Source organism: Coregonus lavaretus (assembly GCF_964263955.1).
Source record: "Coregonus lavaretus genome assembly, chromosome: 13".
Lineage (NCBI taxonomy): Eukaryota > Metazoa > Chordata > Actinopteri > Salmoniformes > Salmonidae > Coregonus > Coregonus lavaretus.
Genome location: NC_140000.1, coordinates 43916753 through 43937573, shown reverse-complemented (window position 1 = coordinate 43937573; position 20821 = coordinate 43916753). Strand labels below are relative to the sequence as shown.

At 41.8% G+C, this 20821-nt stretch overlaps 2 protein-coding genes across 3 annotated transcripts; one reads left to right on the top strand and one right to left on the bottom strand.

The window, feature by feature from the left end:
- Window positions 1-6: 6 nt before the first annotated feature.
- On the bottom strand, window positions 7-12744 carry LOC311140453 (glycosyltransferase 8 domain-containing protein 2-like). Of its 2 annotated transcripts, none has more exons than XM_084175516.1 (10): window positions 12649-12744; window positions 9726-9768; window positions 3171-3269; window positions 2648-2849; window positions 2325-2442; window positions 2152-2236; window positions 1930-2042; window positions 1138-1304; window positions 740-852; window positions 7-572 (listed from the first exon to the last, which is right to left on the bottom strand). In XM_084175516.1, exons 2-10 carry the CDS (start codon window positions 9742-9744, stop codon window positions 400-402), a joined length of 1089 nt encoding a protein of 362 aa, XP_084031642.1. In that variant the 5' UTR covers window positions 9745-9768; window positions 12649-12744; the 3' UTR covers window positions 7-399. The 2 variants fall into 2 exon arrangements, with proteins under 2 accessions (XP_084031642.1, XP_084031643.1); XM_084175517.1 differs by having other exon boundaries at window positions 12621-12702.
- A 672-nt stretch (window positions 12745-13416) lies between these two features.
- On the top strand, window positions 13417-18939 carry LOC311140184 (ankyrin repeat domain-containing protein 16-like). The gene is made up of 7 exons (XM_084175130.1): window positions 13417-13823; window positions 14904-15124; window positions 15259-15301; window positions 15514-15622; window positions 16099-16260; window positions 16360-16438; window positions 18719-18939. Exons 1-7 carry the CDS (start codon window positions 13489-13491, stop codon window positions 18871-18873), a joined length of 1104 nt encoding a protein of 367 aa, XP_084031256.1. The 5' UTR covers window positions 13417-13488; the 3' UTR covers window positions 18874-18939.
- Window positions 18940-20821: the final 1882 nt, after the last annotated feature.

Below are 20821 nucleotides of genomic sequence, written 5' to 3'. Positions count from 1 at the left end.
CTTTTTACCTGTCATCATTTCTGTTCTTTATTAGCCAATAGTCAGCCATTTCAGACGTTCCACAGTCAAATCTCCTGCTTTTTATTCAGAAAAAAGCTTTAAAAGAGATCACATTGTTGAGTTTCAAGTCAAAACAATCAATACAATTATGCTCACTCATCTCATAACGACCACATACATTTTCGATACAGCAATTTTCTGTATTTGTCTGGCTTGGAGTTCTTGAAGCCGTTTCTGATAGGAACCCTCAAAGAAATACCATCTCAAAAGATGTTAAAACAGCAATAGGACTTAGTATCAGAAAGAGGCCTCCACAATAATTACTGTTCACAGCCTGCATTCACAGTCTGAAATGCCAGACATCACCCTACACAACCATCTGTTCAACATCTCTCAGATTTAACCCTCGGGCCGTACCAACAAGAATTTCCCGGTGGGGTCTGGGATGAACCACTTCTCCCACAGGTCCAGGTGGACACAGGGGTAGTCCCAGGGCTTGAAGCGGCCGTTCCAGTGCAGCAGGTGCGCCCCCTGGAGGAAGGTCTCAGAGTAGCGGGTGTCTGGGCTCCAGCCTATAGGAAAAGAAAACAGAATACACAGTAAATCAGCCTCTAGAAGGACTATCCTAAATTGACACCCAGGCCTGTGTACCACAGCCATACACCTCTATCTCTATTCATGGCTCTTCTGTGCTGTGTACGAGGTGTGTGATGATGTCATCAAGGTGAGGCGATCTTACCCAAGTGTCGGACGTGCCACAGAGGATCGATGATTGTGTATTTGTCATGGAACACGATCAGCATCGGAGGAGTCGCCACGCCCCCTGCCATGGCACTGCTGTATATGTTTTCCCTAGAGAGGAAAAGGGGGAAGAGAGGAGGAGGAGGGGGGGGGCATTCAAGTAGAAAATGAGTATTTAATTTCTCTAATCATGATATTCAAATGAAATAATGTAGAACTGAATAGAAGTAATAATAATCTTTCATAGGAATATCTGTTTATTATTATTATTATTATTATTATTATTATTATTATAGACAGCAGGGTTAATTTATTCTGGTTTCACCTGGTCTCAGATCAGTTTAGTGGTTATGTGGAAACATATGATCACAGGTCCACACATACTTCTCTACTCACCTGAAGTTCTCCTCCATCCATTTCTCCAGCTGTTTGGTGATCTTCTGTTTCTTCCACTCCCCAATGTCGGCCACAAACACCCCAGGGTTGAATGAGCAGTCGCTGGGGTTGATCCCCAGGTTCCTCACTTCCTGTTTCCTGTAGTCCAGGAAGCCCATGTATGTTGTCTGGGAGATAAGATCATTAGGGAAGGAATTTGATTTGGATTCAGAATCAAAGACAAACTGATCACATTTTCTCAGCATTGAGATCTATGAGACAGCTCGTCAGGTTGTTATTTCAGAAGAGAATTAGTGAGTATCTTCTTGGCTAGGCATAAGATAAACTCAAGTTCAATATATTGGCCTTTACTGGGATTGATCGTAGTAGAGGTACTGTAGTATATTAAAATTATGTCTTTGTTAAAGGTTTTTCATGAAGAAATGGAAGGTTGATTATTGTTATCCAGAGGGAAGGTTTTAGCGTGACGTCACTTATGACAAACAGGAAGTGGGTGGTAAGATACGGGGATTGAACAGTAGAGGGAGCTATTCAACTCTTGGAAGGCTATATAAAGGGGGGAGCGGTGACGAAGAGTTAGAATGCAGCAAGATTTATTTGGGGTCTGATTCTCCGGATATTGTGTCCGTACTTACGCTGGAACCTCGTGGTTTGAATAAAGGCCTTTGAACACGATCCAACCTAAGCAGACTTCTTGATTGACGACAACACCTTCCAATAACCATATACTACAGTACCTCTGCTCTTATTTTGGCACACAATGCCCTCTTGTGGCTAAAAAATGACACTGACCTGCATGCCCACACTGCGCACCATTTCGTGGGTGGAGGGCAGGTCACAGTCTGTGGCGAAGGCAGCAGCATGGCCTTTCTCCAGCTTGGTATGGTACAGGTCCTTGATGTCACCTGTCATTAGTGAATGTAAATACTGAAAATACAGACACCCATTTATTGCAGCTACAGCTCAAGATAAAACTGGACTGAATTGCACAAAGATAAGGTCACATTTCTGTACCTTGCACAATGACATCGTCGTCTAAGTAGATCACCCTCTTGTGGCTGATATCAAGGAGCGGCAAGTAAAAGCGTACAAAGTTGAGCTGCAAAACAACCAAAACAGGGACTTTAGGGACCGTGACTGTGGTTAGGTTAGAATTAGTTCCTATGTGGGTGTATGTGTGTACTCACTGGGTGCAGCAGATCTGGTCGGGAGGAGTCTGGTTTCACCTTCCCTTTCAGAACCATGGGGTTGAATTCCAGAATCTTATACTTGATGCCCTTCAGCTTGGTCTTCTCTATGTACTGTCTATGAAGACACACATGAAGACAAAGGAATACTAATGACAGTTCAACTCACTCCATTTAAAAGTAATTTCTTAGTTGTCCTTTGTGGCCTTAATTGAAACAATTATCAGATAATCAATTAATGAAAACATCCTGGGTTGGAACTAGGAACTGAAATTGCTACAAATCAAGCAGTGATGGAAGGGGGAGGGATTAGTGTGAAACACCTTGTCAGCTTGATGGCATCACGAAGAGTGACAATATAGAAGAACACGATGGCCTCTGTGTTGCTATGGATGCTGTTGATGGTTGCCATGGCACCGCCCATGCGTTCCTCCGCAGCACAGATGACCACTGGGATGTCATCCTCTCCCTCCGCAGCCTTCTCCACAGGAACGTTGGGCGCACGCTCTGGGTCCTTCCTGGTTTCTGTGAGGGAAGTACAACCAGTCTGGGCTTGGCCAAGTAGTCACATCTATTTTTAAAAGCTATTACAACTATTCAAGGAACTCCATAAGCTTTAACATTTCAATTGCAAAGTAATTTGCCCCCTAAAAGCTATCCCCATAAGTGGCAAAGGAAATGCTTCTCTTTAAATAAACAGGCATTCATAGCCTCGTGTCAATTACTGTTCTTGGCAGGTTCTAGTCCTGTTTCTTTCTCTTGCCGTGGCCTGCACCTGGCTCTCAGGTCAGTGTGTCTTTAGAGTGGGACCTGTTCTTACCTGTTAAAGAAGCTGGGGGGAATTACCTGTGAGTTTGAGTTTGGGCTGAGACAGGCCTCTGAACAGCTTACTATGCAGGAGTAGACACACTATGAGAACCAGCAACATGAGCAGGATATGGTTTACTGTGACACAGCAGAGAGAGAGAGAGAAAGGGACCATTCAATGAAGTAGACTTGAGTCATTGCAATAATGTCAGATGCAAGGGAACTGAAGCAGAAGTCCTTGCAAACTGGACCAGTTCAACTTAAGCACAGTTTTCACTATAACACTGTCACCTCTTATCCAATCATGCCAGATCACATATTACTGTACCTTGAGATACTCAAACAGGGCTCTCATCTGTACCCTATCAAAACCTCTAATCTTTTACGACTCATCCTCCAGGTGCCACGACTAATTCTAACTAATAAAATAGTTACACCTACCCTTCTCTCCCTATCCACACACCTCAACCATGTGTCAGCTGTAGTCAACCTGAGTGGCATCAATCTTGTTCTGACACATTCACCCCTGGATGACCTAAAAACTGTCTGCCTCAACAATAACAACAAAATATTCATTAAAATCTTGCTTCACTTCTGGAAAATTGAAAGAACCCGGCTATCAGCTGCCCTCTGTGCCAAAATCAACAGTTTGCGTTGTTTGAGTAAAGACATCTGTTAACTTTCTAAGTAAAGCATAGACTGTATAAAAGAAGGGTGTAGAACAAAGCACAACTGTTGTGGACACTGATTAAAAATCCTTGAATGGTTGCATTATGTATTGAATGTGAAGAACAGAGGACTGAGATGATGAAATGGGACTCTTTTCTGGGCTCCCTTTCCTGGTTACCTCATCAGTGTTCAGGAACATTTGGGATTGGCAACACACACACACACACACACACACACACACAGAGAGTCTCAAACATAATTTATGGAGGTGTTGGAAGCGTTCCAACTCAGCTGAGGCAAAGTATACTCCAGAGGAATCTGGGGGGTTGTGCTTTAAAATGGCTACACTGATCTCTGCTACAGGCACCATGTTTATAAGAGTGGAGCAAAACCCATTATTTACATGCAACAATGTTTTTACTACTCGTTGAATATACACTACCAGTCAAAAGTTTGGACACACCTACGCATTCCAGGGTTTTTCTTTATTTTTACTATTTTCTGCATTGTAGAATAATAGTCAAGACATCAACACTATGAAATAACACATATGGAATCATGTAGTAACCAAAACAGTGTTAAACAAATCAAAATATATTTTATATTTGACATTCTTCAAATAGCCACCCTTTGCCTTGATGACAGCTTTGCACACTCTTGGCATTCTCTCAACCAGCTTCACCTGGAATGCTTTTCCAACAGTCTTGAAGGAGTTCCCACTTATGCTTAGCACTTGTTGGCTGTTTTTCCTTCACTCTGCCGTCCGACTCATCCCAAACCATCTCAATTAGGTTGAGGTTGTGGGGATTGTGGAGGCCAGGTCATCTGATGCAGCACTCTATCACTCTCCTTCTTGGTCAAATAGCCCTTATACAGCCTGAGGTGTGTTGGGTCATTGTCCTGCTGAAAAACAAATGATAGTCCCACTAAGCCCAAACCAGATGGGATGGCGTATCGCTGCAGAATGCTGTGGTAGCCATGCTGGTTAAGTGTGCCTTGAATTCTAAATAAATCACAGACAGTGTCACCAGCAAAGCACCCCCACAACATAACACCTCCTCCTCCATGCTTTACGATGGGAACTACACATTTTACATTTACATTTACGTCATTTAGCAGACGCTCTTATCCAGAGCGACTTACAAATAGGTGCATTCACCTTATAGCCAGTGGGATCACAACTTTACAATGCTTTTTTTTGTTTTTTTGTTTTTGGGTTGGGGTTTGGGTTGGGGTAAGCGGGGGGGTAGAAGGATTACTTTATCCTATCCCAGGTATTCCTTAAAGAGGTGGGGTTTCAAATGTCTCCGGAAGGTGGTGAGTGACTCCGCTGTCCTGGCGTCGTGAGGGAGCTTGTTCCACCATTGGGGTGCCAGAGCAGCGAACAGTTTTGACTGGGCTGAGCGGGAACTATGCTTCCGCAGAGGTAGGGGAGCCAGCAGGCCAGAGGTGGATGAACGCAATGCCCTCGTTTGGGTGTAGGGACTGATCAGAGCCTGAAGGTACGGAGGTGCCGTTCCCCTCACAGCTCCGTAGGCAAGCACCATGGTCTTGTAGCAGATGCGAGCTTCAACTGGAAGCCAGTGGAGTGTGCGGAGGAGCGGGGTGACGTGAGAGAACTTGGGAAGGTTGAACACCAGACGGGCTGCAGCATTCTGGATGAGTTGTAGGGGTTTTTATTTTTTATTATTTTTTATTATTTATGTTATTTTATTTTTCGGGGGGAATGGATCAGCTTAATATTGCAGATAGATTGTATCTTCTATCAATGTAATTGTCTGCATCACTTCCAATCCCCCATGTTTTTAATTTTTATATATATATATATATATATATATATATATATATATATATATATATATATAGTTGTAGGGGTTTAGCAGGGAGGAGAATGTGGCAAAGAGCTTCCTAGGGTTAGAGGCAGATGCTTGGAATTTAGAGTGGTAGAAAGTGGCCTTAGCAGCAGAAACATATGAAGAAAATGTAGAGAGGAGGGAGTGAAAAGATGCCAGGTCCGCAGGGAGTCTAGTTTTCTTCCATTTCCGCTCAGCTGCCCGGAGCTCTGTTCTGTGAGCTCGCAATGAGTCATCAAGCCACGGAGCTGGAGGGGAGGGCCGAGCCGGCCGGGAGGATAGGGGACATAGAGAGTCAAAGGATGCAGAAAGGGAGGAGAGGAGGGTTGAGGAGGCAGAATCAGGAGATTGGAGGGAGAAGGATTGAGCAGAGGGAAGAGATGATAGGATGGAAGAGGAGAGAGTAGCGGGAGAGAGAGAGCGAAGGTTGCGACGGCGCATTACCATCTGTGTAGGGGCAGAGTGAGTAGTGTTGGAGGAGAGCGAGAGAGAAAAGGATACAAAGTAGTGGTCGGAGACATGGAGGGGAGTTGCAGTGAGATTAGTAGAAGAACAGCATCTAGTAAAGATGAGGTCAAGCGTATTGCCTGCCTTGTGAGTAGGGGGGGGACGGTGAGAGGGTGAGGTCAAAAGAGGAGAGGAGTGGAAATAAGGAGGCAGAGAGAAATGAGTCAAATGTAGACGTAGGGAGGTTGAAATCCCCCAGAACTGTGAGGGGTGAGCCATCCTCAGGAAAGGAACTTATCAAGGCGTCAAGCTCATTGATGAACTCTCCAAGGGAACCTAGAGGGCGATAGATGACAAGGATATTAAGCTTAAATGGGCTAGTGACTGTGACAGCATGGAATTCAAATGAGGAGATAGACAGATGGGTCAGGGGAAAAATTGAGAATGTCCACTTGGGAGAGATGAGGATTCCTGTGCCACCACCCCGCTGACCAGATGCTCTCGGGGTATGCGAGAACACATGGTCAGACGAGGAGAGAGCAGTAGGAGTAGCAGTGTTTTCAGTGGTAATCCATGTTTCCGTCAGCGCCAAGAAGTCGAGGGACTGGAGGGTAGCATAGGCTGAGATGAACTCTGCCTTGTTGGCAGCAGAACGGCAGTTCCAGAGGCTGCCTGAGACCTGGAACTCCACGTGGGTGGTGCGTGCAGGGACCACCAGGTTAGAGAGGCAGCAGCTACGCGGTGTGAGGCGTTTGTGTAGCCTGTGCAGAGAGGAGAGAACAGGGATAGGCAGAGGCATAGTTGACAGGCTGCAGCAGATGGCTACAATAATGCAGAGGAGATCGGAATGAAATGAACTAAACATCTGGGAAAGGAGAGAGCGGGGCCTCCCTCACCACAACTCCCAAATATAACTCTCCCAACTTCCACCTCAGAAACTATAATTGTTGTAAACTACAGCGGTTCAATGTTTTCTAGGAATAGACTAACTTAGTTTATTCAGCTAGCTAACTAGGTGCAGTATTATTCCGTGAAAATCGTCCTGGCACTTACAGTGGGGGAAAAAAGTATTTAGTCAGCCACCAATTGTGCAAGTTCTCCCACTTAAAAAGATGAGAGAGGCCTGTAATTTTTATCATAGGTACACATCAACTATGACAGACAAATTGAGAAAAAAAAATCCAGAAAATCCCATTGTAGGATTTTTAATGAATTTATTTGCAAATTATGGTGGAAAATAACTATTTGGTCACCTACAAACAAGCAAGATTTCTGGCTCTCACAGACCTGTAACTTCTTCTTTAAGAGGCTCCTCTGTCCTCCACTCGTTACCTGTATTAATGGCACCTGTTTGAACTTGTTATCAGTATAAAAGACACCTGTCCACAACCTCAAACAGTCAAACTCCAAACTCCACAATGGCCAAGACCAAAGAGCTGTCAAAGGACACCAGAAACAAAATTGTAGACTTGCACCAGGCTGGGAAGACTGAATCTGCAATAGGTAAGCAGCTTGGTTTGAAGAAATCAACTGTGGGAGCAATTATTAGGAAATGGAAGACATACAAGACCACTGATAATCTCCCTCAATCTGGGGCTCCACGCAAGATCTCACCCCGTGGGGTCAAAATTATCACAAGAACGGTGAGCAAAAATCCCAGAACCACACGGGGGGACCTAGTGAATGACCTGCAGAGAGCTGGGACCAAAGTAACAAAGACTACCATCAGTAACACACTACGCCGCCATGGACTCAAATCCTGCAGTGCGAGACGTGTCCCCCTGCTTAAGCCAGTACATGTCCAGGCCCGTCTGAAGTGCATTTGGATGATCCAGAAGAGGATTGGGAGAATGTCATATGGTCAGATGAAACCAAAATATAACTTTTTGGTAAAAACTCAACTCGTCGTGTTTGGAGGACAAAGAATGCTGAGTTGCATCCAAAGAACACCATACCTACTGTGAAGCATGGGGGTGGAAACATCATGCTTTTGGGCAGTTTTTCTGCAAAGGGACCAGGACGACTGATCCGTGTAAAGGAAAGAATGAATGGGGCCATGTATCTTGAGATTTTGAGTGAAAACCTCCTTCCATCAGCAAGGGCATTGAAGATGAAACGTGGCTGGGTCTTTCAGCATGACAATGATCCCAAACACACCGCCCGGGCAACGAAGGAGTGGCTTCGTAAGAAGCATTTCAAGGTCCTGGAGTGGCCTAGCCAGTCTCCAGATCTCAACCCCATAGAAAATCTTTGGAGGGAGTTGAAAGTCTGTGTTGCCCAGCGACAGCCCCAAAACATCACTGCTCTAGAGGAGATCTGCATGGAGGAATGGGCCAAAATACAAGCAACAGTGTGTGAAAACCTTGTGAAGACTTACAGAAAACGTTTGACCTGTGTCATTGCCAACAAAGGGTATATAACAAAGTATTGAGAAACTTTTGTTATTGACCAAATACTTATTTTCCACCATCATTTGCCAATAAATTCATTAAAAATCCTACAATGTGATTTTCTGGATTTTTTTTTCTGATTTTGTCTGTCATAGTTGACGTGTACCTATGATGAAAATTACAGGCCTCTCTCATCTTTTTAAGTGGGAGAACTTGCACAATTGGTGGCTGACTAAATACTTTTTTTCCCCACTGTAGTCATAAGATGCCACAGCCAGCTAGCATGCCGGACTCCAACAAAATAAATAAATAAATAAATATGCCATTTAGCAGACGCTTTTATCCAAAGCGACTTACAGTCATGCGTGCATACATTTTTATGTATGGGTGGTCCCGGGGATCGAACCCACTACCTTGGCGTTACAAGCGCCGTGCTCTACCAGCTGAGCTACAGAACACGGTTTAGCGCCAATACTCGGCCACAACAAACCACCAGTGTATCAACACGCAAGCAGATCGTTCGTGTCCGTGTCTACACATGCGGAGATCAACCGTTCACCCACACCACATCTCACAAAGACACGGCGGTTGGAACCAAAAATCTCCAATTTGGACTCAAGACCAAAGGACACATTTCCACCGGTCTAATGTCCATTGCTCGTGTTTCTTGGCCCAAGCAGGTCTCTTCTTATTGGTGTCCTTTTAGTAGTGGTTTCTTTAAAGCAATTCGACCATGAAGACCTGATTCACACAGTCCCCTCTGAACAGTTGATGTTGAGATGGGCTATCTTCTGTATACCCCCCTACCTTGTCACAACACAACTGATTGGCTCAAACACATTAAGAAGGAAAGAAATTCCACAAATTAACTTTTAAGAAGGCACACCTGTTAATTGAAATGCATTCCAGGTGACTACCTCATGAAGCTGGTTGAGAGAATGCCAAGAGTGTGCAAAACTGTCATCAAGACAAAGGGTGGCTATTTGAAGAATCTCAAATATAAAATATATTTTGGTTTGTTTAACACTTTTTGGGTTACTACATGATTCCATATATGTTATTTCATAGTTTTGATGTCTTCACTATTATTCTACAATGTAGAAAATAGTAAAAATAAAGAAAAACCCTTGAATGCGTAGATGTGTCCAAACTTTTGACTGGTAGTGTATATGAAAAAGTAATGATGTAAAAACGTGTATGGGCAAGGGCAATTACAAAGTCCTGTGGTCACTCACTTTTCCTCAAAAGAGCCATTGATCATGTTTCTTCCAGCCACATCTGAAAAGACAGAGAGAAGCAGAGAGCAGTGAGATTCAGAGGCAGACAGACAGACACTAAGACAAAGAGTAAGCGGGGGAGTGCCATATTCCTTGGCATTAGCACTCAGTTGAGGATCCAGAAGGGTGTCTTCACAGACATAAACCCTTCCCAGAGCATGCCCCAGATGTGCTCCCAAACAGGATCTGGTAGTCCTCTGAGAGACACAGTCCTCACAACAGCTATTAAATACAGGAAAACCCATCTGACACAATAAACAATCTGGCAAACACACCTCCAAATCAACATTAATAGTTTAATATTGGGCTTCACCTGAGCCTGAGTTGTTTACCAGTACCCCTCAGGGTACCTCGCCTATCCACAGGAGGTACTTAGGAAGAGTCATAAGAACATAGACCTAATGATTGGTTGCAGATGAGGGGGCACAAGATGGAGTACTTTGGGCAGAGTGAAATGTGATTGGGGGTACAGTAAATAAAAACAAATGTTGAGCAACTCAAATCAAATTGTATTTGTCACATGCGCCGAATACAACAGGTGTAGACCTTACAGTGAAATGCTTACTTACAAGCCCTTAACCAACAATGCAGTTTTAAGAAAGAATACCAAAAAAAATACACACAAAAAACACAAAAAAAAGAAAAAAACAATAAATTAACAAATACAAAAAATAACAAAAATACTAAAAAAAGAGAAATGTAAAATAATACGAAATAAAAGTAACAAATAATTAAAGAGCAGCAGTAAAAATAACAAACAAAACTGGTTTATAATATAAAATCATTTGGTGGGTCCTTATATTTGTCCTATTTCACACATGTAAAAGTGTGTATTATACGCATGAGTGAATTGGAGATGTGTTTTTTGCATATCCCAACTCCCCATGAGACACCCTCGGAGAGTAGGGTCACGGCCAGGGTCACCATTGTCCAGCGCCCCTGGCGCAATTAGGGTTAAGTGCCTTGCTCAACGACCGATTTTTCACCTTGTCGGCTCAGGGATTCAAACTAGCAACCTTTCATTTACTGTCTCAATGCTCTAATCACTAGGCTACCTGCACCCTAGTCTGTTTCCACTGAAACATTTGCTGATGGAAGTAAAGATCCTGCAACGTTATCATGTTTATGCCATGAGGATCACATAGCCTACACAGTATGATAATCCACACACCGCAACTGCAGAACTGAACAGACATGATAATTGCATGTCATGACTTTTATAACTGGTCACTCTCTATATTACTTTATCAGTATGGTAAATGTATACCGTAGCCCAAGGTGTTGGCTAATACAGTTATATCTAGTGTAGTATGCAGTACATCCTGTACTGTTTCTCTCTGTGACATACATAGCAGACTAAGGGTCTGGTGACTGCACGCATGTGGATCTGGTTTTGAAAACCCTCTTGGTGCTTCCTTCCTAGGGGCATTTTTCTAACTCTCTCGTCTGTCTCTCCCAAGAGGCTATATTTCTATCCCTCGATTTCTTTTGCTTAAATTCTAACTCTCTCGACACAGTTTCTCCGTCTCTCTCACCCTCTCTGTCTCTTTAGGATGCAATGTGTAAGTAAACAGTAGAGAGTTGAGATGTAAACTACTCTATAAACAATCTATAAAAGTGACATGACAAGCTGTGTTCTGTTTGGAGCTGGATAAACCAACAAAAACTAGTTCTGCTGTGAGATCATCATCCTGTTCTATTCTGTCCATTTTCAGAGAAAATACTGCCACTCCATTGTTGTAAGATGGCAATAATGGTATCTGTATTGGTTCAGACTTTTCACATATGCTGCAGACAGACCTGATTAATCTACCAGGGTGTCTGCGATTTTCTGGGCAAGTTCTCCTCTGTAGAAAGCGTTACTATCCAAGACTGAGCCAGTATAAACGACTTGGTAATGTTTCTTAGTTCTTGTAAAATACTCATTAGGTGAAGTGTTTTGCGCTCATGTTCAATTTCCTCTCATACATCACAATGTTATTCTCTTCTACAACAATAACATAAAAAATGTGACAGAGTTTTGGATTGTGTTCATTTGTTTTTAGGGGTTCCAGACTCTTTTCAATGTTCTCTACACACATTTGAATGCTCTTTGGGACAACATTCTCTAAATTAATCCAAACTAATCTCAATAATAATTAAATGTACAGAGATGGATAGCCATAGATATGGCTTAATCAGGGGTTTACAAGATGACCTTGTTTTTAGTAGCCTATGGGAGATTTAAAACATATAGATAAACTAGGGAATCCTCATTAAACAAATATTTTACTGTCTGTTCTGGTAAATGAAATGCAAGGATTCTTCACAAAAGTGAACCATCATTCAAGGTGTCAAAGAAGTCAGTGCCAACTGTTATTTTACACTCAGCCTCCTCTACCACCACATAAAGACAACCATACAACCACAATCTGGCTTCATAACCACACAGGCTACCTCAACTATGACAATGGAACATCAAGTAGTCTAATAAGTAGCGTAGTTGCTGCCATGATGCACACCTTTTACATGGAAAGCATATGGGTTTTTTTTTATCCCCAACGTTTTTTTTTTCATTATGTGCAACTACATAGGGGATATCCAACCAAGGAAATACAGTAGCATTACATTGGTTTATGTAACAATTGCACAAATGAAATAAAAAAATGATCAGATTAACCTATAGCAATCTTCTCAATGCATCACACATAGATTATGATAATGATTTTTTAAAATATGTATGAATATTACGTTCATAAAAAAGGGGTGTGTCTCCTCTTCTAGCTTTAGAACAATGCAGGCTATGCACAACAACGCACATTATCTAAGCAAAACTCTTCATTTAACAACGTGTCATAAAATACATTAATTTACCGGGAGAAAGTGCCACAATTATTCTCACCGCTTCAGTATCCACCGGTCTCTGCGCATGGTCTTGAAGAAATGCTACAGACAGAACCTCCTTCACCCACTCAACTTTACAACTTTTTTTTTCTTCTTCAGGAAGTTCTTTCCAGATGTGCCTAATCTTGTTCACCCATGGAAGGCACCGCGGGGCCCACATGCCTTTGGCTTGTAGATAATTACAGAGATTGTATTACACCTCATTACACTCCACGATAACAAGTGTGCTTCCTAAATTATTTCTCATAGGATGCATGTTTTTTTTTATAGCATATCTTTACATGTTTAAGCCTATTGTAAAAATAAAAGTAGATATATAGGCCTACAACTGAATACGTGTACTATATAGGCCTACATAATTTGAGGCAACTACCATTGCAAGCAGAAGTTATTATTTACTAAGTTTAAGTCAATAAAATGTAATACACCCCAACCTATGAATTATCGTTCAATATAAGTTATTTTGAGCGTAATCACTATCAAAGACTACAAGTCCCAGTGCACAATTCTGCTACAGCCTACTGGACGATCAGAGTATATCACCGGATTTCGTGCTGAATATGATGCAAGCTATTTTAACCCATAGCCTATGGTAGAACAGTGTTGTGCATTGCTTTTACGCATTATTGTCAGGTATTAAGTTCACATGTCCTATCTTTTGCGTTTTTAAGGCAAAAAGTAGAGTAGAACTCAAATTAAATGTGTAGGCTTTTGGTTGACCAACAATTTAACCTACTTGTCACCATGCAATCCCTAGCTTCTGATCAGATACAGTATCAAGCAATTTTAGCAGTTTAAACGGTGTCAAATAGGTAACTTTAGTAAGTTTATATGTTCAATGGATGATGAGAACGCATTGAAATATTTAATCAAGCTTACCCAGGATGGCGAATTGTGCACGCTTAAAAAGGAACTTGGTGGCAACATTGTTGCACATTTTGTCAACAAGAAACATTTCGGGAAATCGGGTGATACGTTGTTGCATTATGCCGTCCGTCATGGCCACTTGGACATTGTGCAATTTTTAGTAAAAGATATTGGGATGGACATAGAGCTGTACAATACCGACTACAAAAGAGCTCTGCATGAAGCTGCGTCCATGGGACAGGGGGAGTGTTTGCGCTATCTGATCACCGAAGGAGCCAAAGTAGACTGCTTAAAAAAGGCTGATTGGTGAGACATACATTGACACGCATGCCATGTCCAAACATTAAGACAACGTTATTCCTTATACTTTTAAACGAAATAAAAAAGAAGTTGTAGATTTTCAAGTATTTTTTATTGAAAGGTGTATTGAAAAACATATTTTTTTCCCAGGTCATTTATCCCCCTTCGATAGCTCAGTTGGTAGAGCGGAGGACTGTAGAGGCTAAATGCTGAAATCCTTAGGTCGCTGGTTCAAATCCGGCTCGAAGGAAATATTTTTTCGTCCTCAACAATGATTTATCAAATTATCTATGTCAAAGTATGATGACTGTCATATAAGTAGTAAAGTGAGAAGTGACTTCAAATCAAATTTTATTTGTCACATACACGTGTTTAGCAGATTATTGCGGGTGTAGCGAATAGCTCTGACAATGCAGTAATATCTAACAATATCTTGGTATAGCAGCTTAAATAAATGATAATAATAAATAGTAACAGCAGTGGTGACCTTGTGTGTGTGTGTCATATACCAAATAACAAATGCATTGTTCTAAGATTTAATGAAAGTTCTGGTTTCAATTTATCATATGGGTACTGATTAATTGAATGACCAGAGTCATATTCATTAGAGAGCAAATGTTAGCAACCGGCCGAAACGGGGAAGGACTACCAGAATTTGTCCAATAAGAGAGGCTTGGTTTTTGTTTTCTGTTGTAAAACGTTTTGCTACCATGTGCACTAACGAATACGATCCTGCTTTTTCTTGCTGTATGTATCTCCCTTCGATAGCTCAGTTGGTAGAGCGGAGGACTGTAGAGGCTAAATGCTGAAATCCTTAGGTCGCTGGTTCAAATCCGGCTCGAAGGAAATATTTTAATAGGTCCATGTAATATCACCCTGCCTGCATAGTTCACCATTATCAACACACTACTATGAACATAACAAAGCACTCATTACTATTTTATTGTTTTTATCGATTGTATTGCCTTTGTGACCCAATAAAAACAATTGTTCACCAAATAAATTACCTCACACAATGCAACACATGCACCTGAATTGAGGTATATGCAACTCTGGTCCACCATCGTGACCCACCTCTCCTTCCAGGACCCCTCTGATGATGGCCTGCACCCGGAGGAACCTGGGTGTGATCCAGGAACTGCTGTCGCACGGGGCCGACCCCACGCTGAAGAACAAGGACGGCTGGAACTCTTTCCACATCGCCTGCAGGGAGGGAGACCCAGCAGTCATACAGCACCTCCTACTGGCCAACCCTGAAGTCTGGAGGACAGAGAGCAAGACGCTGAGGACTCCTCTGCACACTGCAGGTAATCACTGTGCTAACAAATCAGACATGTCACAGGTCTGGACACATTCACAGGTATTTTGAACAATATGCATAACATATCACCGTTTTTTTCTGGTTCATTACCCCTTCTCTGTCTATTCTCTGTTCCTACAGCGATGCACGGCTGTGAAGAAGTGGTCAGCATCTTGGTACAGAGGTGTGTTTGTCTATGTGTGTGTGTGTGTGTGTGTGTTTGTCTATGTTTGTGTTTGTGTGTGTGTGTGAGAGAAGGTATGTCTAACTCAGAGTGTTTGCATATTTGTGAGAAGGCATGTTAGAGTGTCAGAGTTGAGTCTCTGTGTGTTAATGTGATCATGTGTAATTGTGTGTGGGTGTAGCGCTAACTGAACCTCACTTCTCTGTTTGCAGGTGTGGTTATGTTCCGGATGGCAGGGACAGCTGTGGGGTCACTCCCTTTATGGACACAGTGAGGAACGGACACATATCTGTGGCCAAACTACTGCTGGAGAAGCACCAGGTATACTGGAAACTCTGGCGGAAAATACAATTTCCATCTATCAAAACATAGCTGAGATAACTGAGATTTGCAAAAGAAAAAACAGCTGGTCTGTATCTCACTCAAATTCCACCCTAGTCCCGTTGGGCAAATTAATCCACCTAAACCACTCCAGTACCCCTGCACATTGAATAAGGTACTGGCACTGACCAGTATATACTTGCATTCTCGTGTTTCTTTAACTCTCATTGTAGTTATTTTTATTATATTTTCTATCTATATTATTATTATCACTGCATTGTTGGGAAAGAGCTCTCAAGGTAAGAATTACACTGCACTGTTTTACAACTGTTATATCCTGTGCACGTGGCAAATCAACTTTAAAACTACCAAAAGATAGCATTTCACAATGTTGTTTTATAACATTTTAATCCACTAACCCCATTACCAATTTTGTGACTATGCTGTGTGTGTGTGTGTGTTTGTGTGTCACACAGGCCTCTCCGACTGCAGCAGACGTCCTGGGGGCCCAGCCGGTGCACCACGTTGCTGTCACAGCCCAGGAGGAGGCGCTAGAGTTCCTAGTGAGGGACCTCGGAGTGGACGTGAACCAGACAGCCACTGACATGCAGCTCACTGCCCTGCACTACGCTGCCAAGGTTAGCTCTATTCTGTAAACGTCTATTATCAGGCTTATACTGTACATAAATGCAAATTGTGGCACATATTATATCATGCCTGATATTTTATATTTTCAGGAGGGCCACACAAGCACAATCAAAACACTCCTCACATTAGGAGCAGACCTTCACGCCAGGGACAAAAAGGGAAGAACAGGTACTGTAGAGCAGTGGTTCCCAAACTGTGGGGCAAGGGGTCAGCATGGAGGGAACTCAGTCCGGCTTTAGACTTACTCTTGAAAGTTGTAATAGTAGAATGCATAAGGTGCAATTTCGAAATTGGGTAGTGCATCATCAGTTCCTCTGGTCATGTTAGTCATTGCATAACTTAGAGAGCTGTTTATAACTTGTCAGAAATGTTCAGATCAACTAGCCCATATCAGCTAAAAAAATTTTTTATATATGTTTTCTTAGCCCATAGATATTGTTATACTTTTTTTGTCACTGAAATATCACACAAATATACATTATGATAATTGCACTTTGCTTGTAGCAATACACTTTAATTAAAACAACTGCTTGGAAGCCAAATCTGAATTTGTGCAACAAGAAAAACAGGAAATGTTAGTTGACATTATACAGGAAGCGTTCTAATTACATAACTTCTGTCTAGCGTATGAAAGTAGTCCTGGCACAAGACCCAATTCTCAAACCACAAACCACTCTATAGTCACAGGTACAGTTGATCTTGAATGCAGGTAATTGAATCCTGTCCTCGGGCACCCTGTGTTAGGGTGGATCTGTGGCTTTCCCACCCGACCCGATATGCATAAATACAAATCAAATAAATGGAGACCCCTTCCGAATGGACCCGAGGACAGTCAGACCAGTTCTGAAAAGGCCCGTGGAAAAACAGACCCAAACAGACCCGTGCTGCTTCGGATCCGAGAGACCTGTTCAGATCAGATAGTAGAAAGACAGAGAAAGAAACTGTCACGATCGTTCATTAACGAGAAGGACCAAGGCGCAGCGTGATATGTATTCATATTTATTTACGTACTGAACACACGACAAAACAACAAACGAAACATGACGTCCAAGGTAGACAAAATAACATACCTCACACGGAACAAGATCCCACCACTGACTGGTGCCAAAAGGCTGCCTAAGTATGGTCCCCAATCAGATTGGGAACCACCCTGGCCAACATAGATCTAAACGATCTAGAACCTAAACATAGAAAAACACAACATAAAAACTACACACCCTGACTCAACATTTAAGAGTCCCCAGAGCCAGGGCGTGACAGAAACCTCAGACTGGGCGCTGCCAGCGCCATCAATAAACAAGTGATATTGGCCAAATGATCCACAGTTAGGCCCTACGTGTCCTTAAAAACTATTCGTTGTGTTTCAATGTGTAGCATATTCAAAACTTCATAGCCTATTGTTTTATTGGTTTTTACTGTCCTCAAACAATAATTGTCCACCTCACCGTTCAGCTGGCAGAGATTTGAGCGCTAAATGTATCAGGACATTGCATGCATACAGGTCTAGGCGTCCACTGTATGATATTATTAAAAATATATATAAAGGAAGAAAAGCTTAGGCCTAGGCCTAGAGAGAAAGATATGCCGGTGCCATGTTCCCAACATGCATTTCTTTATACTTGTCAGATGGAACTTAATTTGGCCAAAGAAAACACTTGTTGCATATTTAAAGAACTGGTTTAAACCTTCACAAATGTTTTGAACAGACTAGGCCTGTATTGGAGCAACTATCTAAATACAACAAATGACAGCAATAGGCTAAAGCTATTTATTTTACAACAGGCCTACTTTTAACCTATATTAAACTAAATGTGGAGTACAAAATTAAAAAAGACAGTTCAAACTTAATTTAGCCAACAAAAATGTCTCAACATAATGAAACAAAACACTTTTTGCATATTTAAAGAGCTGGTATAGATTATTAAACAGGCCTACAATAATAATAAAGATATGCAATAATAATAATGATAAAACAAATGACAATGAATACGAAAATAAATACATACAAGTAAAAAAGAATTACATTAAACCTGAATAGCGAGTTGCACTCAGTCCATTTGTCCACTACAATATTAAGATTCCCCTTGTCGCCTTCTTTTCACTATACTCTTCCTCCTCTAACTTTCGTTTTACTTTATCGAAAAAGGCCTCCATCTTAGCAGTCAACAGTAGCCTAGGCCAAGGCTCCTTTCACTCCTTTCGCGCACGTGAGGTGAGCAGCCGTAACCAGTTTCAGCTGGACATAAGCTACAAGCTCATGCAGTTCTCATCACCTCACACACAAAAAAAATTTGGACCCGGACCCACTCGGGTTGGATCTCGGAATGTTGGGTCTGTGGACCGGTGAAGACCTCAACCCTGTGTGTGCACTGTGCAGATCTCTGCACCAGCAAGGATCTGACATTGATTAATGAATCTACTGCCCGTGTCTCTCTGTGCCTCCACCAGCTCTTCATATGGCGTGTACAGGGCAGCATGCAGAAGCGGTCAGGACACTCCTACAGCTGGGGCTAGTAGACAAGGTGGATGCCTCGGGCACCACTGCTCAACAGCTTGCCAAAAAACCAGACGTGCTCAAAGTGTTTGAATGTGATTTGACATAAACTACTGTCTGAATGGAGAATCAATAAATGATAGACATTAATGGTATTCTGGATGGCAGATTGTATTTAAATAGAATAATAAAAATTATAACTTCATATAATTTATTTCTGTGTGGATTTTGTTGATGGGGAGAAAACCATACAGTGCCTTCAGAAAGTATTCACACTCCTTAACCTTTTCCACATTTTGTTGTGTTAAAACATGGGATTAAAATTGATTTCATTGTAATTTTTTTGTCAGCTGTCTACACAAAATGCTCTGTAAGGTGGAAGAACAATTCTAACATTCGTAAAAAAATACATTACAAATAAAACACTGATATACCTTGATTAGATAAGTATTCAACCTACTGAGTCAATACATGTTAAAATCACCTTTGTCAGTGATTACAGCTGTGAGTCTTTCTGGGTACGTTTCTAAGAGCTTTGCACACCTGGGTTGTACAATATTTGCACATTATTCTTTTTAAAATTCTTCAAGCTCTGTCAAGTTGATTGTTGATCATTGCTAGACAGCCATTTTCAAGACTTGACATAGATTTTCAAGCCGATTCAAGTCAAAACTGTAACTAGGCCACTCAGGAACATTAAATGTTGTCTTGGGAATCAACTCCAGTGTAGATTTGGCCTTGTGTTTTAGGTTATTGTCCTGCTGAAAGGCGAATTTGTCTCCCAATGTCTGTTGGAAAGCAGGCTGAATCAGGTTTTCCTCTAGGATTTTGCCTGTGCTTAGCTCTATTCCATTAATTTTTATCCTAAAAAACTCCCTAGTCCTTGCGAATGACAACCATAACATGATGCAGCCACCACCATGCTTGAAAATATGAAGAGTGGTAGTAAGTGATGTGTTGTGTTGGATTTGCCCCAAACATAATACTTGGTATTCAGGACAAAAAGTGAAATGCTTTGCCACATTTTTTGCAGTTTTACTTTAGTGCCTTATTGCAAACAGGATGCATGTTTTGGAATATTTTTCTGTACAGGCTTTCTTCTTTTCACTCTGTCCATTAAGTTAGTATTGTAGAGTAACTACAATGTTGTTGAGCCATCCTCAGTTTTCTCTTATCACAGCCATTAAACTCTGTAACTGTTTTAAAGTCACCATTAGCCTCATGGTGAAATCCCTGAGCAATTTCCTTCCTCTCCAGCAACTGAGTTAAGAAAGACATTCTAATTTACATCAATGACCTGGGGAATAGTTACAGGGGAGAGGAATGAGCCAATCAGAAGCTGGGGATGATTAGGTGGCCACGATGGTCAGATTGGGAATTTAGTCAGGACACCAGGGTTAACACCCCTCCTGCTGGCCCTCCAACACCACTTCTAGCAGCATCTGGTCTCCCATCCAGGGACTGACCAGGACTAAGCCTGCTTAGCTTGAGGCAAGCCAGCAGTCGGATGCAGGGTGGTATGCTGCTGGCTCTTTGTAGTGACTGGGTATATTGATACACCATGAAAAGTGTAATTAATAACTTCACCTTGTTCAAAGGGATATTCAATGTTTTTTTAGTTTTTTTTTTACCCTCCTACCAATAGGTGTCCTTCTTTGCAAGGCGTTGGAAAACCTCCCTGGTCTTTGTGGTTGAATCTGTGTTTGAAATTCACTGCTCGACTGAGGGACTTTACAGATCATTTTCTGTGTGGGGTTTCAGAAATGAAGTAGTCATTCAAAAATCATGTTAAACAATATTATTGCACACAGAGTGAGTCCATGCAATTTATTATGTGACTTGTTAAGCACATTTTTACTCCTGAAATGATTTAGGCTTGCCATAACAAAGGGGTTGAATACTTATTGACTCAAGACATTTCAACTTTTCATTTTTAATTAATTATGAAAATGTTTGGTTGTGTGTAGGCCAGTGACCCAAAAAATCTACATTTAATCCACTTTAAATTCAGGCTGTAACACAACAAAATGTGGAAAAAGTAAAGGGGTGTGAATACT